General features: G+C 46.4%; 1 protein-coding gene across 5 annotated transcripts; it reads right to left on the bottom strand.

Moving 5' to 3' along the window:
* Nucleotides 1-1,975: 1,975 nt before the first annotated feature.
* atp6v1b2 (ATPase H+ transporting V1 subunit B2) lies at nucleotides 1,976-15,279 on the bottom strand. Of its 5 annotated transcripts, none has more exons than XM_040157215.1 (15): nucleotides 14,926-15,279; nucleotides 12,278-12,333; nucleotides 11,178-11,276; nucleotides 10,016-10,109; nucleotides 9,735-9,812; nucleotides 8,340-8,479; nucleotides 7,873-7,974; nucleotides 6,965-7,062; nucleotides 6,308-6,431; nucleotides 6,053-6,203; nucleotides 5,879-5,961; nucleotides 4,641-4,745; nucleotides 4,387-4,516; nucleotides 3,704-3,873; nucleotides 1,976-2,947 (listed from the first exon to the last, which is right to left on the bottom strand). In XM_040157215.1, the coding sequence occupies exons 1-14, from the start codon at nucleotides 15,146-15,148 to the stop codon at nucleotides 3,737-3,739; spliced, it is 1,620 nt and encodes a 539-aa protein (XP_040013149.1). In that variant the 5' UTR covers nucleotides 15,149-15,279; the 3' UTR covers nucleotides 1,976-2,947; nucleotides 3,704-3,736. The 5 variants fall into 5 exon arrangements, with proteins under 5 accessions (XP_040013149.1, XP_040013153.1, XP_040013151.1 ...); XM_040157219.1 differs by lacking the exon at nucleotides 14,926-15,279 and adding exons at nucleotides 12,845-12,915; nucleotides 13,039-13,144 and having other exon boundaries at nucleotides 1,976-3,873; XM_040157217.1 differs by lacking the exon at nucleotides 14,926-15,279 and adding exons at nucleotides 12,495-12,915; nucleotides 13,039-13,079 and having other exon boundaries at nucleotides 1,976-3,873.
* Between the last annotated feature and the right edge of the window lie 17 nt (nucleotides 15,280-15,296).

Below are 15,296 nucleotides of genomic sequence, written 5' to 3'. Positions count from 1 at the left end.
GGGATGCCGTCATATCTTCTCCTTTTCATTTAGACGGGAGGCACAAAGCAGGGACGCCCGCTCTCTCCCCCCTTATCTCCGCAGTTGCCCTTGAGCCTTCAGCGACTGCAATGCGAAGCAACTCGACCCACAAATCCCCGTCCCCTCAGGTATGGGGGTTACTTGGGTATTAAACTTAGGGGGAAATTTGGAAAAGGATGCAGGCTAATCAACAACATATCATAGGAATCACTGGGTCCCTTTTACACAACTAGATCAAACTGTTTTATATTACTATTGGGTGGGTTAACTTAATAAAAACGATTATTATATCAGAGGTCAACTACGTAACTTGGGGACTCTCCCTTCCTCGGCTGGACTGGTATCACTGCTCGAGCCCATTCCTGGACCACATCAACAACAATGTCCAAAAATCACACCCAATGTCACCTGGTAAAGCTCATTGTTAATATACGTACGTTTTGTTTGTTTTTTAAACTAAAAAGTAGGTTTCTTGAGGTAAATCCGGTTTTGAGACTGTTGGACTGTCTGTAACAGATGAATGAATTAACCAGAATTTCCTGATGGCGAGCCCGGTTTGACTCGCAGTCTGGCTCAGACCCTGTGGACTGTGTAGACAGCAGCAACAACGCAACAGCGTCTGTACAGAACATAATAAAAACCTCAACATACATTCACTTACACACTAAGAGCCACGGCGGGACATTTAACCATCAGGAGAGCCAAGAGACAGAAAGTGTACCTGGCTCACGTTTTCCCTCCTCTCATGGACATGACTTGTCCACGAGAAATAAAGTCCCACTGCGCCTGCTCAGTTCGTGTGTTTCGTCTTTGTTGGCGCCATCTCTCTCCGTCCCTGCTAGTTGACTGAAACACCTGAGCTGACGTCGTCAGCGGCGCCGTAAAACGAGCTGGCTCTTCCCGTCGTTTCACGGACATAACTTTGTATTGTCTGCTGTGATGAGGACACTTCGGTTTCCTTTCCACTGACTCGTCCGTTCACAGATACACAGAAACACGGCAGCGACCGCACCTGGTGGTTGGATACCTTATATCGAAGGAGCAAACTTCAGATTCTGATGTCTACAGGCAGGATACGAGGTTACTACAGTTCATCCTGAGGGGAACATGAACGTCTGAACCACATTTCATCACAACTCATCAAATAGCTGTCGAGATATTACATCCTGGACAAAAAAATAACAATCTGCTACAGGAAAAGTTGGAGGAACGTGAGGCTCAATTATTTAAAATTTATTTAATGTCCGCAGCAAATTTATTTGAATGTATCTATTATCAAAAATGTTTTCTAATCCATCTAATAGTTGTTGAGACGTTTCACTCAAACCCAGAAATGTCAACCTGCTGGGGACACTAAACAAACAGTCCAGTGGTCACCAGTGTCAGAAGAACAAATTATCTGGAGACCAGGAACAATTTTGTGCAAAATCCATCAAGCAAATGTTGAGATGTGTCACGGAAGGAGTAAATGTTTTGACCAAGAATATTTGTAGCAAATTTCATGGCGATCTATGCAATAGTTGTTCAAATAGTAGGATTCATCCTCTGGGGAACGTGAATGTTTGTACCAATCCATCCAGTAGATGCAGAAATATTTCACAAGTAAAGCATCTGACCTGTGGGTGGCGCTAGATGGAAAACCAGAGGATCACCAAGGTTATTACAGTTCATTCGGAGGGGAACGCGACTGTCTTACGCACATTTCATCACAACTGATCCAATAGTTTTTGAGATGTTTCAGTCTGAACCAACACCGACATTCAAAATATTGATTAGCAGACGTTCATGAAGTGCGAGGTCCACAGAGACGAGCTTCTCATGTAACATGGAGCCTGTTTATGATGCATTTCATGAATAAGTATGCCTAATAAATAACCTGTCAATACTTCCTACCTGAATGTGTGTTTACGTGCCGATATGACGCACAATAACTGATCAGAAATAATGAGGCAGCAGCTTTAATTTTATACGGTACTCGAGGCACCAACAGGAAACATTCAACGGCAATGCATGCAAGCCGATTCACATATCCAGTCGATATGCACACACTGTTCAAACAGAAATACACAATTCATAGATATTTCAAGGCTGATGTATTCAGACAGTAGAGAACTTAAAGCTTACACATACACAGGAAACATCAAACAAGGTAACATCGCTTCAAGCTTCTGGCACTGGAATAAAAGAGCAGAGTCAACAAAGAATGATCATCCGAAGAAACCACAAGAACATCGAGCAGTAAAGTAATGAGGGGACAAGTTGTTTAAAGCTCACAGTATCCTCACACGTGTGATCATCACTTAAATGCCCGATACTTAGTCTGATATAGTTTAATCTCCCGGTCCCCCATTACAGACATGGCTTTCATGAAAAGTGGGCATCAAAGCTACCGTCTAATGCGGACAACGTTCCTCCAGACAAGGCCTTGCACCTGGTGGCAGTGACACGACAGTCTGTCCCAGTGTCACAATCGTACAGCACGTACAAGGCCGGAAATGTGCACCGACTGCTCGAAGAAAACACTGTAGTGAGCCACGCAGAAGCCTAATGAGAACACGCGGCCGTCATCAAGCCTTTGCACTCACTCACGCCTCACACTTTTTCATGCAGGGGCCAAGAATTAGCTGCAATTATACTATAATACTGTGGGAATAATAAAATTAAGCTTTTTTAAAGTAAGTTTGAAGAAAAATGATCTGAAAATATCAAAATATATGCATATTAAAAGAGCCATTTAACACCCTGGGAAAATCTTGTTTCAGCTGACCTCCAGCGGTTTCACTTCCCACCTTGCTGCAGTGATGCACAGGTGTACTCCAGCGCACTGTGACATCACTGGTTGGTTACGATTACAGGTGCGACGGGTCACACTTCTCACCTCGTCCAACCACGTGGTTGGTACTAAAGCGCCCTGCGGAGTTTTCTTCTAAAAACAAACAAAAGTTCACTCAGCGTTTCTCACAAAAAACACACTGCGTGTGTCCGCGAGCTCTAGCAAACATAATTAAACATTTGTTTACAGGGACCCAGACATACAAACATTCCTCCGTGGCACTACTAGTGGTCCAAAACTCGCAAGGGCACCTTTAATAGAACTTGTTTGACATTCTAAGAAACACTCTTACTGGCTTTCCTGGTGAGAGTTAGATGTTCAGAGTGGCAACAAAGCCCACCTACCAGCACCTCTAATGATCACCGATTAACACAGTTACACTTTAGTTCATTTGTAAAATGTAAACGCGTCAATTTGTCGTTTTACAGGGGGGTTTGTGCTGGACTGCCAGAGAAGGAATGGGCGTATTTCCCAACCTATCGACCTGTTCCTTTGCTAATTAATCTCCAGAGTGTGAGAAAGGATGCTTTATTAACAATTTATGTTTTTTTGGTCTGAAAAAAATGATTATGGAAGCTATTTCCCTTTTTTCCTGCACTTTGTGCAGTGCTGTTTGCTAAATATAGGCGTGACACAGTAATCAAAATGTAATCCTTATCTTCTCGCACACAGGCAATAAACACATCAACTTATTCCCTTCCTCTACATTCATGTGTATCTGAGTATCTTCCGTTTCTGGTTGTCTAAGCAGGAATGGTTTGTTGTCAGGCCCACATGAGAGTCACAAGTGTCAGGACGTTTACAGCATCAAATCATATGTGACGGCACAATACTATACTGAGGTTTCACCGATGGAAGCAGCAGGACCGGTAGTGTGTTGGGTTAATGTTTGGCTTCTCGTGGGTAGAACTCAGCTAAGGTGCTCTGAGGGATCCTCTTCAGCATCTCCTTGGGGAAGATCCTCATGAGCTGCCACCCGATGTCCAGAGTCTCAAACACGCTCCTGTTTTCATAGGCACCTGGACACAGAAACACATGTGCATGTGGACTATCGATAAATCTACTTTCTGTCGATCCAGCGATGGATTTTGATTTGTTTGTCAGGGTCAGTTTCCCATTAATCCAGGGAGAAGAGAGTCCTCATCAAGGCCTTTTCTCTCAACAAGGAATACTGTGACACGTAAAACCCACGACGGTGTACCTAGTCTCAGTCACAGGCTCTCTCTCTCTCCTGTCCGACTGTTGAAACATCAGAATATACAGTAATTGATAAACGGGTCATATTGTCCCCGCCGGTTTTCCACATACAAACCAAGGGTCTAAGGACAGAGGGTGTCGTATGTTGTACAGGTTGTAAACCTCCTGCTATTTGTGATACTGGGCTCTATAAATAAAACTGACCTGACGACTCCCTGGGCTCGATAAACGGCTTCAAAATCAATATAGCTGCATTCTCGAGCCTCTGTCAATTGTTTCAGATCCACCAGCAGCTATACCGTAACTCTGAGTGATCTGCCAGGGCCCCACTGTACCTTGGGAGATGAAGTTTTTCTCAAACTTGGTCAGGAACTCCAGATAGAGCAGATCATCAGCTGTCAGAGCCTCCTCTCCCACCACTGCCTTCATGGCCTGGACGTCCTTCCCTATGGCATAACAGGCATACTACATACACACACACACACACACACACACACACACACACACACACACGCGCGCTTAACAAATTTTCAGAGTGGGATGGAAAAGGCCAGTATGTGCGTTATGCAGCAGGAGTGTGTGCACGTACGAGCTGGTTGGAAACATCAGAGTGGTCTCTGCGGGTCATTCCTTCCCCGATGGCAGATTTCATCAGACGAGACAGAGACGGCAACACGTTGATAGGAGGATAGATCTGACGACATAACATCAGGATACGTACAGTAAGTACACAGACCAACCGGCTGCTCGCGCACCTCCCGGCCTGGCTACAGAGGAAATGAAGTGGTGAGCAAGTGGGTCTTTCATTTCTAGCACAAGGCTCCGACAGTCAAGGCCGTTGCTTTTTTTTGTTGTTTTTGTTCTGTCATTGTTCAAAAGAGCAACAATGCAGAACAGCTGCCGCCATGTGGGCTAAATTAAAAGAATCTCAATGAACCGCTTCGGTTATTTCCGTTTTATCTCAGTGTGACATTTGTAAAATCTAATTCAGCTTTATGCTGATGAACTCATTTAACCATTATAATTACAATTCTTGATTTTCTTGTTGAACCAATTACTGAAGTCCGTATCGACAGGACCGAAACAGGTTGCGAATATGTGGTTTAAAAACACAAAACTCTCTGGCGGCAGACCTGACATGACTTCAACACACGGGTCACACAGGTAAACCACTGCAAGTACAAGTCCCAGGACCACCGAGTCTCAATTCAGGCCTCAAGTCAAAGCAAACAATTCTCAGGTCAAGTCCTAAGTCAAAACCAACAAGTAACAAGTCAGGATCAACAAGTCACAAGTAAAGACCAACAAGTCTCAAGTTAAGACCTACAAGTCAGGTCCCGAGTCAATGCCACCAAGGCTTAAGTCAAGTCTCAAGTCAAGATCGAGAAGTCCTGTGGCAAGTCCCAAATCAACACCAACAAGTCTTTAGTCAAGACAAGTCTCAAGTCAAGTCCCAAATCAAGACCTAAAAATGTCAAGTCCTGAATCAAGATCAAAAAGTCTCAAGTCAGGACCCAGGTCAACACCAACAAGCCTCAAGTTAAGACCATCAACCTCTGTGTCAAATCCCAAATCAAGGCCAAATCAAGACCGACTAGTCCCAGGTCAGGTCCCACGCCAAGACCAAAAAGTCAGTTTTTCCAAGTCTATATCCACCAAAATCATCACTCAAGTTTCACTCAAGTCCAAATCATGTGACTCGAGGCCACATCAAGAATCACTGTGACCACTGAGCGTTTAACAGGCATAAAAACTGTCTTTTTGGACCTGATCTCTGCACAGTACAGTCCAATAGCTAACCCTGTCTTTGAGGTTGGTCCTCATTACCTGTCTGTTGTGAAGTTGCCTGTCCACATAGATCTGTCCCTCAGTGATGTAACCAGTCAGGTCAGGAATAGGATGAGTGATGTCTAAGAGACACAAGGGCACACTGTAAAAACAACACTACAGTCGTTAGCATAATGACTGTGCATGCATTTGTGTGTGTGATAGTGTGTGTACCGTCATTGGGCATGGTGAGGATGGGGATCTGCGTGATGGAGCCATTACGTCCTTCTACTCTGCCAGCTCTCTCATAGATGGTGGCCAAATCCGTGTACATGTAGCCAGGAAAACCTCGCCGGCCTGGAACCTCCTCTCTGGCTGCAGACACCTGGGACACAGTTTGGATGGTTTGCACACGGGTGAGTAAATGCACAATTTATTTCCAATTTCCCGTAGTCATTTCAGAATAAATGCACTGAAATTGAGGCTGACCTCTCGCAGAGCCTCTGCGTAGGAGCTCATATCGGTGAGGATGACGAGGACGTGCTTCTCACACTGATAGGCAAGATACTCTGCTGATGTCAGAGCTAAACGAGGCGTGATGATTCGCTCGATGCTGCAGTAAAGACGGGAGTGTACTCTCTTCATGCAATAGCAAGTTTTAAAACATAATGCTTTATAACCTGTGATCTAAACATCCAAGAAGACACTTGTACAATTAAAATGTTACAACTTAACATACTGAATGTAATAATCCTCATGAAAATACAGGGCGGTAAATATATACAACTTCCACTGAAAAAATTCAAAAATAAACTACTACTTACAGTGAATCTCCTAACATCTGACTCATAAAACTCAATCACAAGCTGATTATTTTCTGCTTCCCACACTTCTTGTCCACAAAAGTACCAAATCTGAAGTTGATATGTAAATGTAATCAGGTTTTACGAGGCAATTACTGAAAGAGTGGACCTAGTAGACCTTTGTGTCTATCCAAAACCTCTCCAAAATTCCAATATTTCAAGAAATAATCATCTTCTTTCAACATATAATCTCTTGGAACTCATGATAAACATAATTAAAAGAACTAGAAATCGCAAAAGAAGGGAATTTTAATTAGGTATAGGTTTTTGGTAAAGGTCATACGTGGGGTCGTTGGCCAGGTTGAGGAACAAACACACATTGTCCATGGACCCGTTCTCCTCAAAGTCCGACTTAAAGAACCTGGCTGTCTCCATGTTAACCTGGTGGCAGACAGAAGAGAGACCGTTAATTTCTCTGACGAGAGAAGCAAATCACTTCAGTGCATACGTAACACTTAAAAGTTCCCCTACACTCAAAAATGTCTTTTAGTCGTGATGTTTGAGCTTCACTGTGCAGAATGATGTCTGTGCAGAGTTTTACTTTCACCTTCATCTGCTGAAGGGGGAAGGTTTCTCTGAGCTAACCTTAAATCGCAGTTCAGCACCTGGACGTACCTGCAGCATTTATGCCATCACAACTAGATCGGAGCCAATCAGGGCTTTTCAGTAAAGTCGGAGACATCTTGTGTCCAGCTGTCAAACTTTTGAAATGAATCCAGAATGTCTCAATATTCCCATATTGAGAGATTCTGGATATTTCAGTGGTTGTCTCAGGAGGTAGAAGGGGTTGTCCACTAAACACAGGGTTGGTGGTTCAATCCCCAGCTACTCCTGTCCATGTGTGGAAGTGTCCGTGGCCAAAACACTTGACGCCAAATTGCTCCCGATGGTCAGCACCTTGCATGGTAGCTCACTGCCCCTGGTGAGTGATTGTGAACGGGCGGATCAGAGGCAGAATGTGAAGCGTTTTGGATAAAAGTGTCATACGGATAATTCAACTTTTTTTTTTTGGAACACCCCCCCCATCAGACAGAAATTACTGATCCAAGGATGGTGTGAGTGTGTTTGAATGCATTTTGTGCATTTGTAAAGGAGGCAAGCTCGGGGGTACAACGGGGTGTTGACCTGCTCTTTGAGCTGCCTCTCAGCCTTCAAAGTGTCTGAATTTGCTGGGGAAAAAAAGAATCTCACCCCCATGGCTGCAAACACTATGGCAAAGTTGTCCTCGCTGTAGTCCATCACATCCTTGGACTTCTTCACCAAACCGGCCTGCCGACAGATCTGAGCTGCGATCTGACGAGGGCCGAGGGCAGAGAGCAGAAAGAGAAACGTGGAGAACATCATGCAACTTTGGCACATCTCTAACACCATCTGGCCAAAGACATCCACACATCTTCAGCCTACTTTAAGGAAAAATCTCAATAATTGATGCAATTAATTAATCAATGCAGTTCATCAGCTTTGGTAAAGATCTATCCCTGAGGACCTCACACAGAGGACACAGAGGCTTCCTTCCACTTTGAAACAGCATTGTGCATGTGTGTGTGTTTGCATGTGTGCCTGGGTGTTTATATGTATCAATCTGTGTGTGTGTGTGTGTGTGTGTGTGTGTGTGTGTGTGTGTGTGTGTGTGTGTGTGTGTGTGTGTGTGTGTGTACCTCATTGTGCGGTAGCCCTGCAGCAGAGAAGATGGGTATTTTCTGCCCCCTAGCGATGCTGTTCATGCCGTCTATGGCAGATATACCGGTCTGAATCATCTCCTCGGGATAGATACGACACTGAGGGTTTATAGGCTGGCCTGTAATGTGAAAACATGTATTAGAATTATACCGATGGGTGACATACTAAAGTAAAAGCCAACATAAAGTGCGTTAGCAAGGCGTTGTTCCACCACAGGCCTCCAGAACAGGCTTCGGGTCTCCTTGTCAGAGATGTGTGAGAACACCTTCCTGCCAAAAGATGTTCCCTTATTTGGTGTTTTCGATGACGGTGGCGGAGAGCGTCTGACAGGTCACTACAAACCTACATCTAGAAAACCCCCAAACTTTCCTAAAGGACCACTAGAACCTCATAAAGAACCACTACAGCCTCCTAAAGGACCACTAGAACTTCCTAAGCAGGATCAAGGTCACCATGCAAAACTTTGTACTGATTTGCAGTAAACCATGCCTCTAGGAGGCCAAGTGTTCCCAAACCAGGCCAGAAAAATACCCCAAATCTTTATCAATCAATCAACCAATTTTGTATAATCAGAATGTTTTAATACCTTTTAAGTTTTACTACATGTGGCTCCACTATTTTCGCTGAAGCATCTCACACCGTATGAAATTCCCATGATAATTTATAGAAATGTGTTAATTTATTCAGGGTTGACATAAAATTGATAGTTATTCATATTTCATGAAAAGAAATTATCTCGTTATCTGCTGGTTTTCAGGCATCATTTATGACTGTTACCGAGCTGCGTCTCTCTCAACATAATTATATCATGTTCACAGGACAGTTCACAACACTGGTAATGTGAAGTTTCCAGTTGAAGCAAAAAGAAAAAAGAAATGACGGAGGATGGAGAATTCAATACAACATTTGAGTGTTTTCACTAACTCATCTTTCGGGTAAAAATGCCAAACATTCGCTGGCTCCGACAAATGTCAAATGTGAGGATTTGAGGCTTTTCTTTATCATATAGGATGATAAATTAAACATCTACGGGTTTTGAACAAAAAATTTGAATACGTCTGCTTGGGTTCTGGGAACTTATGCTGGCATTTTTCTCTTACATCCCTTATTTTCTGATATTTTATAGATGAAACGTCGAATCGTTTAATCGAGAAAATAAAATAACTTGTAGATGATGCGATAATGAAAATGTTGTACATTCACGTAGCAAACAGCCTCACTTGACTGGTTGAATTCAGCCGTAATGGACCAGTTTTTCCGTATTAAGTTACTGCTCATTCAAACCAAACATGTCCTGCTGCCTCGTGTTCATTAAGAGTCACCTCGTACCTATGTCAGTTGGAACTCATTATGAACGAACACTGTCGACGTACCCATGATGTCCAAGAAGTCCTCAGCCAGGACTGCTGGTCCTCTGTCGATAGGTTTACCAGATCCATTGAACACACGACCTGCAAACACACACCCAGACCAACACACTTGGTCATATTTCAGATTATAGTCTCAAACATCTCAAACGTTCACTTTTGTTTTGTCATTAAATACAAATCTAACTTTCACAGCTAAAGATGAATGTATGTGACGCTGCACTGGTTCAGTCGCCTCCGTTTGCACCTAAATGGACTGGACATACTGATTGTGTTGTGCCTCGTACCCAGCATATCCTCAGACACAGGTGTCCGTAAGATGTCCCCCGTAAACTCACAGCTGGTCTTCTTGGCATCGATACCCGAAGTCCCCTCAAACACCTGCAGAGGGCCCAGTGGAGGAGCAAAGATGAGAAAGAAGGTTAAAGGTTAAAGTCAAAGTCCCCCGTTGAATCCTCTTTCTGTGTCATACATGTTTTCTGTTTTGTAATTTACTTGTGTACATTTGCTCTGTTTGACGTTTGTTACAAGCCTATGACGAACGCTGGATGAAAAGTCAGAGGATCACCAAGGTTACTACAGTTCATCCTGAGGATGATTCAACATGAACGTCTGAACCGCATTTCGTCACAACTCATCAAATAGCTGTCAAGATATTACATCCTGGACAAAAAAATAACAATCTGCTACAGGAAAAGTCGGAGGAACGTGAGGCTCGAGTTTTTAAAATTTATTTAAATATCCGCAGCAAATTTATTTGAATGTATCTACAATGAAAAAATGTTTTGTAATCCATCTAATAGTTGTTGAGACGTTTCACTCAAACCCAGAAATGTCAACCTGCTGGGGACACTAAACAAACAGTCCAGTGGTCACCAGTGTCAGAAGAACAAATTATCTGGAGACCAGGAACAATTTTGTGCAAAATCCATCAAGCAAATGTTGAGATGTGTCACGGAAGGAGTAAATGTTTTGACCGGATGATCACACTAGAGGAAAAGCGAGACGTGCACCAATGGCATTAGAATTTGTCCTCCAGGGACCAAGAATGTTTGTTGCAAATTTCATGGCGATCTATGCAATAGTTGTTAAAGCACGTCAACCTCATTGTAACGCCAGAGGACCAGCAAAGTCAGTAGGCTTCATCCTCTGGGGAACATGAATGATTGTACCAATCCATCCAGTGGATGCAGAAATATTTCACAAGTAAGGCATCTGACCTGTGGGTGGCGCTAGATAGGAAATCAGAGGATGACCAAGGTTATTACAGTTCATCCTGAGGGGAACACGAATGTCTCTATAAAGTTTCCCGTCAGTTCATCTAATAGTTATTAAGATACTTTAATTTCATGCTGGCATGGCTAAAATGAGTTTTGAATCTTTTGAACAACGGAACACTCACTCGCTCAAGCGCACACACACACACACACACACAGACACTGAGAGTACCTGCACCACGGCTTTGGAGCCGGTGACCTCCAGAACCTGCCCGCTCCTCTTGGTACCATCCGGCAGGGTGAGATGGACGATCTCTGCGTACCTGGGGAACTGAGCAAAGCCCGACCACAGGCACCGGTTACAGGAGGCTGAGAGTGTTCCAAGATGTGTCTGCTGAAGATTACGTGTCAGGAACATGGAGTAATGAGAGGTTTCAAAAAAGTGAACGAGACCATAATGTGTGTGATGAAAAATAGAAAAAAAAATATGGGGGGGGGGGCTCTGTCAGCCATTTCACATGCACTTTAGAGACCTCAACTTCAGCCCGTCTACTGTGGAGTCTTGGAGATGCCTGGCTTCAGTGTCACGAGGTAACAGCTAAATACAGTAACATCAGTGAAGCTTTGACTAGAAAATCTGGCGAGACTGACGAGAAGTTACGGAGGATGAATCTCGATAAATGTCCGAATATCGGGACCGAAGCCATCTCCACCTCCATTTTTTTTTTTCTTTTAACTCTGTGGCCTAAATCTGCATCATCAGAGCCTGGTTGCTCTGGCCGCTAGTCGGTCCTACTCTCACTGCACAGACAACAGGCGCCTGGATGACGTCCGATACTGAAGACAAAGCTCGGATCAGCTGGTTATGAGAAAGAGCCGAAGTTGAGCGAGGAGCGAATCATCTGATCCTGCGTCTGTCCACTCGACTGCGTTCTGACTCTGAGAAGAAACCGTGTGACACCTGTGGTGAATCCTGCCAGTCCGGAGACAGGTCAATGTCACTATAAATATTTAGATGCTGCTCACATCTGGTCAGAGAACGGTGTATTTGTTTACCTCCCTGCCTCCCACAAGGAGTCTGCCAAGGCCCTCCTCGCACTAGTTCAGCTTTTCTCCGCCCCCAAGTGGTGTTACCCATGAGATGGACGATAACCTCTGTACAATCCATCTGGAGTTCTGTCCACGTCGTTGAGAATAAGGCGGAAATGCCACATTTGAAATCAAGACATTTTGAGCAACCAGCCACACACGATGAAAGTGGAAAAGAGATGAGAAACTCAGCGTGTATTGGTTCATAAATGGAGAACATCTGAGATCTTTGCTCATCCTCACCTTCACCTGATCCAAAATCACCAGCGGCCCGTTGACTCCGGACACTGTCTTATAGGCTGAGAATGCAGAAGACAGTTTGTGTTGACAACAGTGCAAACACAGTGTCCACTGACAGAGACCGACTTAGTCAGAGCAGTAAGACAGCAAACACAAACGCCAATGGCAGCAGGTGACCCCTATCAATCAACAGGACAACAACAGTAATGAACAACTTTACTTATTTGTATTTTTGTATCAAGCAACAACAGTCGAATTTCCATCCAAATCTGGCGCAAATTTTAACCAAATTTTCAGAGGAATGGTCAAGACATGAGTGAAGTCTGGTTTCCCTCCACTGCTGCTGAGTGAACGTGAGCCGATCAACAGCCGGTGGAGCCGATTCTCCAGACGCCACCGTTAAACCACCGCAGAAGAAGAGGACGCGGCGAGACGAGGTCGTTGAAAGAGCTGCAGTCGGAGCTCAGACGATGGGGAACCGTGTGGAGAACGTGATGGAACCTGACGTTTCTGCTGGTTCCATGTTTTGATTCGAGGAAGGTTCACGTCTCCTCGTGGCTCCTCACTGACCTGATGGTTTCCTCTCCTCACGCTTCATCTACGTCAGCGTTTAGTCGCCACGTCTGTTTACCTTTGGGTTTCTAGCCACACAATACAAATGTAAAATCATTGATGAGATATTTTGATGATTTCCAGCATTTTTACTCTTCTTTTTTTATGTGCAAATTGAAAATGCACTTAAAAGTAGGTGGGTGGAAACACACTTAACGCCGAACACCGCTCAGCTCCGGCTCCTCAGTTGTCAGTTTTTGCTGCCGTTCTTTATGTTCTTTAGGTTTTTTGACTGACGCAGGCCGATCCGGCGGTAGAAGGTTTGTGTTGAAGCTGTTTCAGAGGCGTCGACTTGGAGGGCGTAGATGTGCTGCGGTTGAACTGTACTGCGTTATACTGACAGGTGTTTCCGTTATTTTGTCCACCTCATTCATGCCGGTGAGGGTAGAAATAGCCCGTGACGCAGCTCACCACCGAGGCCCACACACGGTGATCCAGCACAGACACCCGGGGGCGTCGGTTCAGTTCAGCGCGGCGACGACGGACGATTTTGATTATCGATCATTATCTGGGCAATAAAGTGCCACCGCCATTTCCCCACGAACGAAGTTTACACATTCAAACGTCTAGTTTCACCCAGCGACGGAGGAGCTACTCAGGTCTTTGAAGTAAAAGCGTCAACACGATGAAGTAAAAATACTGCATTTGAAGTCAAGATGACAAAGTTTTATCAGCTAAATGAACGTAAGGTATTGAAAGGAAGAGCACTTGTTTTGCAGCCCTCGGGTCGGGCCCCTGCAAAGGGTCTATTTTCGGGCTTTTGTCCGGGCTTCGGCCTTTTTGCGAAATATCGCAGAGTTTGACCTCGTTGGGCTTCGAAAAGTTGCTCTTCCTTTGGAGGGGGAAACACGTGGGGCCTCTACCTGACGCCGCCGCTGCTCTGTGAAGGGGTCAAGAGCCAAAGGGGCCGGGAGCCGCCTGCTTTCATGTGCAGTAACGTGCTGCGTTTTCTAATCTCATCGTGTGTGTGTGTGTGTGTGTTCGGTGTGAAATCTCAGCATGAAAAGTAACTCGTGACGAAGGATGTGGGATCCGCGTAGGGAGGTAGGAAGCAGAATGCTCCCGCTCCTCAGTGGAGAGGGGTGGGAGTAAAAACCGGAACGCAGAGGGGAAATGCTCAGGTACGGCACGAGGGCCCCAGAACCAGGTACCAGAACCAGGTACGGCACGAGGGCCCCAGAACCAGGTACCAGAACCAGGTACGGCGCGAGGGCCCCAGAACCAGGTACGGCACAGAACCAGGTACGGCGCGAGGGCCCCAGAACCAGGTACGGCACAGAACCAGGTACGGCGCGAGGGCCCCAGAACCAGGTACCAGAACCAGGTACGGCGCGAGGGCCCCAGAACCAGGTACGGCACAGAACCAGGTACGGCACGAGGGCCCCAGAACCAGGTACGCAGAACCAGGTACGGCACGAGGGCCCCAGAACCAGGTACGGCACAGAACCAGGTACGGCACGAGGGCCCCAGAACCAGGTACGGCACAGAACCAGGTACGGCGCGAGGGCCCCAGAACCAGGTACCAGAACCAGGTACTGCACGAGGGCCCCAGAACCAGGTACGGCACAGAACCAGGTATGGCACGAGGGCCCCAGAACCAGGTACGGCACAGAACCAGGTACGGCACGAGGGCCCCAGAACCAGGTACGGCACAGAACCAGGTACGGCACGAGGGCCCCAGAACTGCGCTTCTTTCCAACCCTGGTTTTCCCCCAAACCCGGAGAGATCCGGCTGAATTCGGATCAAGGGAGACAGGAAAGAACCTCGTGAGTGAACGATGACCGATCGATCGAATCGTTGCAGCTCGGCTCGCTGGACGTGACGCGTGAGGGAAATGGGTGAGATGCCCGTAAGACCACGTTCGCCACGGGTCGGGCAGGTGAACCGGTGACGACTGGGGGACTGGCGGTTTTCGGCCGGAAGCGGCGATGTTCCCGTCAATCCGTCGCCCGCCTCCTGTCCTTCGGGGACCTGACGTTCGGACCGCCGCGGACTCCTACCTCAGCTGACGGAGTTATTCAGACGGGGAGGGACTCACTGAGGCGGGGTTGGGATATATAATCCCGGCTCACGGCCATCACGTGCTCCCGGGAGGCGGCGGCGGCGGCGGCGGCCGGGGCGGCGGCCGTCGGTCGGTTGCCGCTGACGGCCGAGGAGAGCTCGCTCATGGCCCCGTTCACCATCCCTCTGAGCGCCTTCATCGCCATGTCTCCACCCGCGGCGGCTGCAGCAGCGTCCGAGTCGTGACGGTCTCCGCGCATGCGCGGTCGCCGCACCGGCTGCACCACGAGGGATGCGGCGAAAACACGCGCTCTCCCCCCGCACGAGCTCGTCGTGCACGACCGCGGGCTGTAAACAAGTCCTCGCGGAGTCCGGCTAAGAGATGCAGGACGGAGACTAGTCCACGAG

This window comes from Xiphias gladius, chromosome 20, assembly GCF_016859285.1.
Source record: "Xiphias gladius isolate SHS-SW01 ecotype Sanya breed wild chromosome 20, ASM1685928v1, whole genome shotgun sequence".
In the NCBI taxonomy this organism is placed as follows: Eukaryota; Metazoa; Chordata; class Actinopteri; order Istiophoriformes; family Xiphiidae; genus Xiphias; species Xiphias gladius.
The sequence above is the reverse complement of the archived record's forward strand: the minus strand, read 5'-3'. Positions and strand labels throughout refer to the sequence as shown.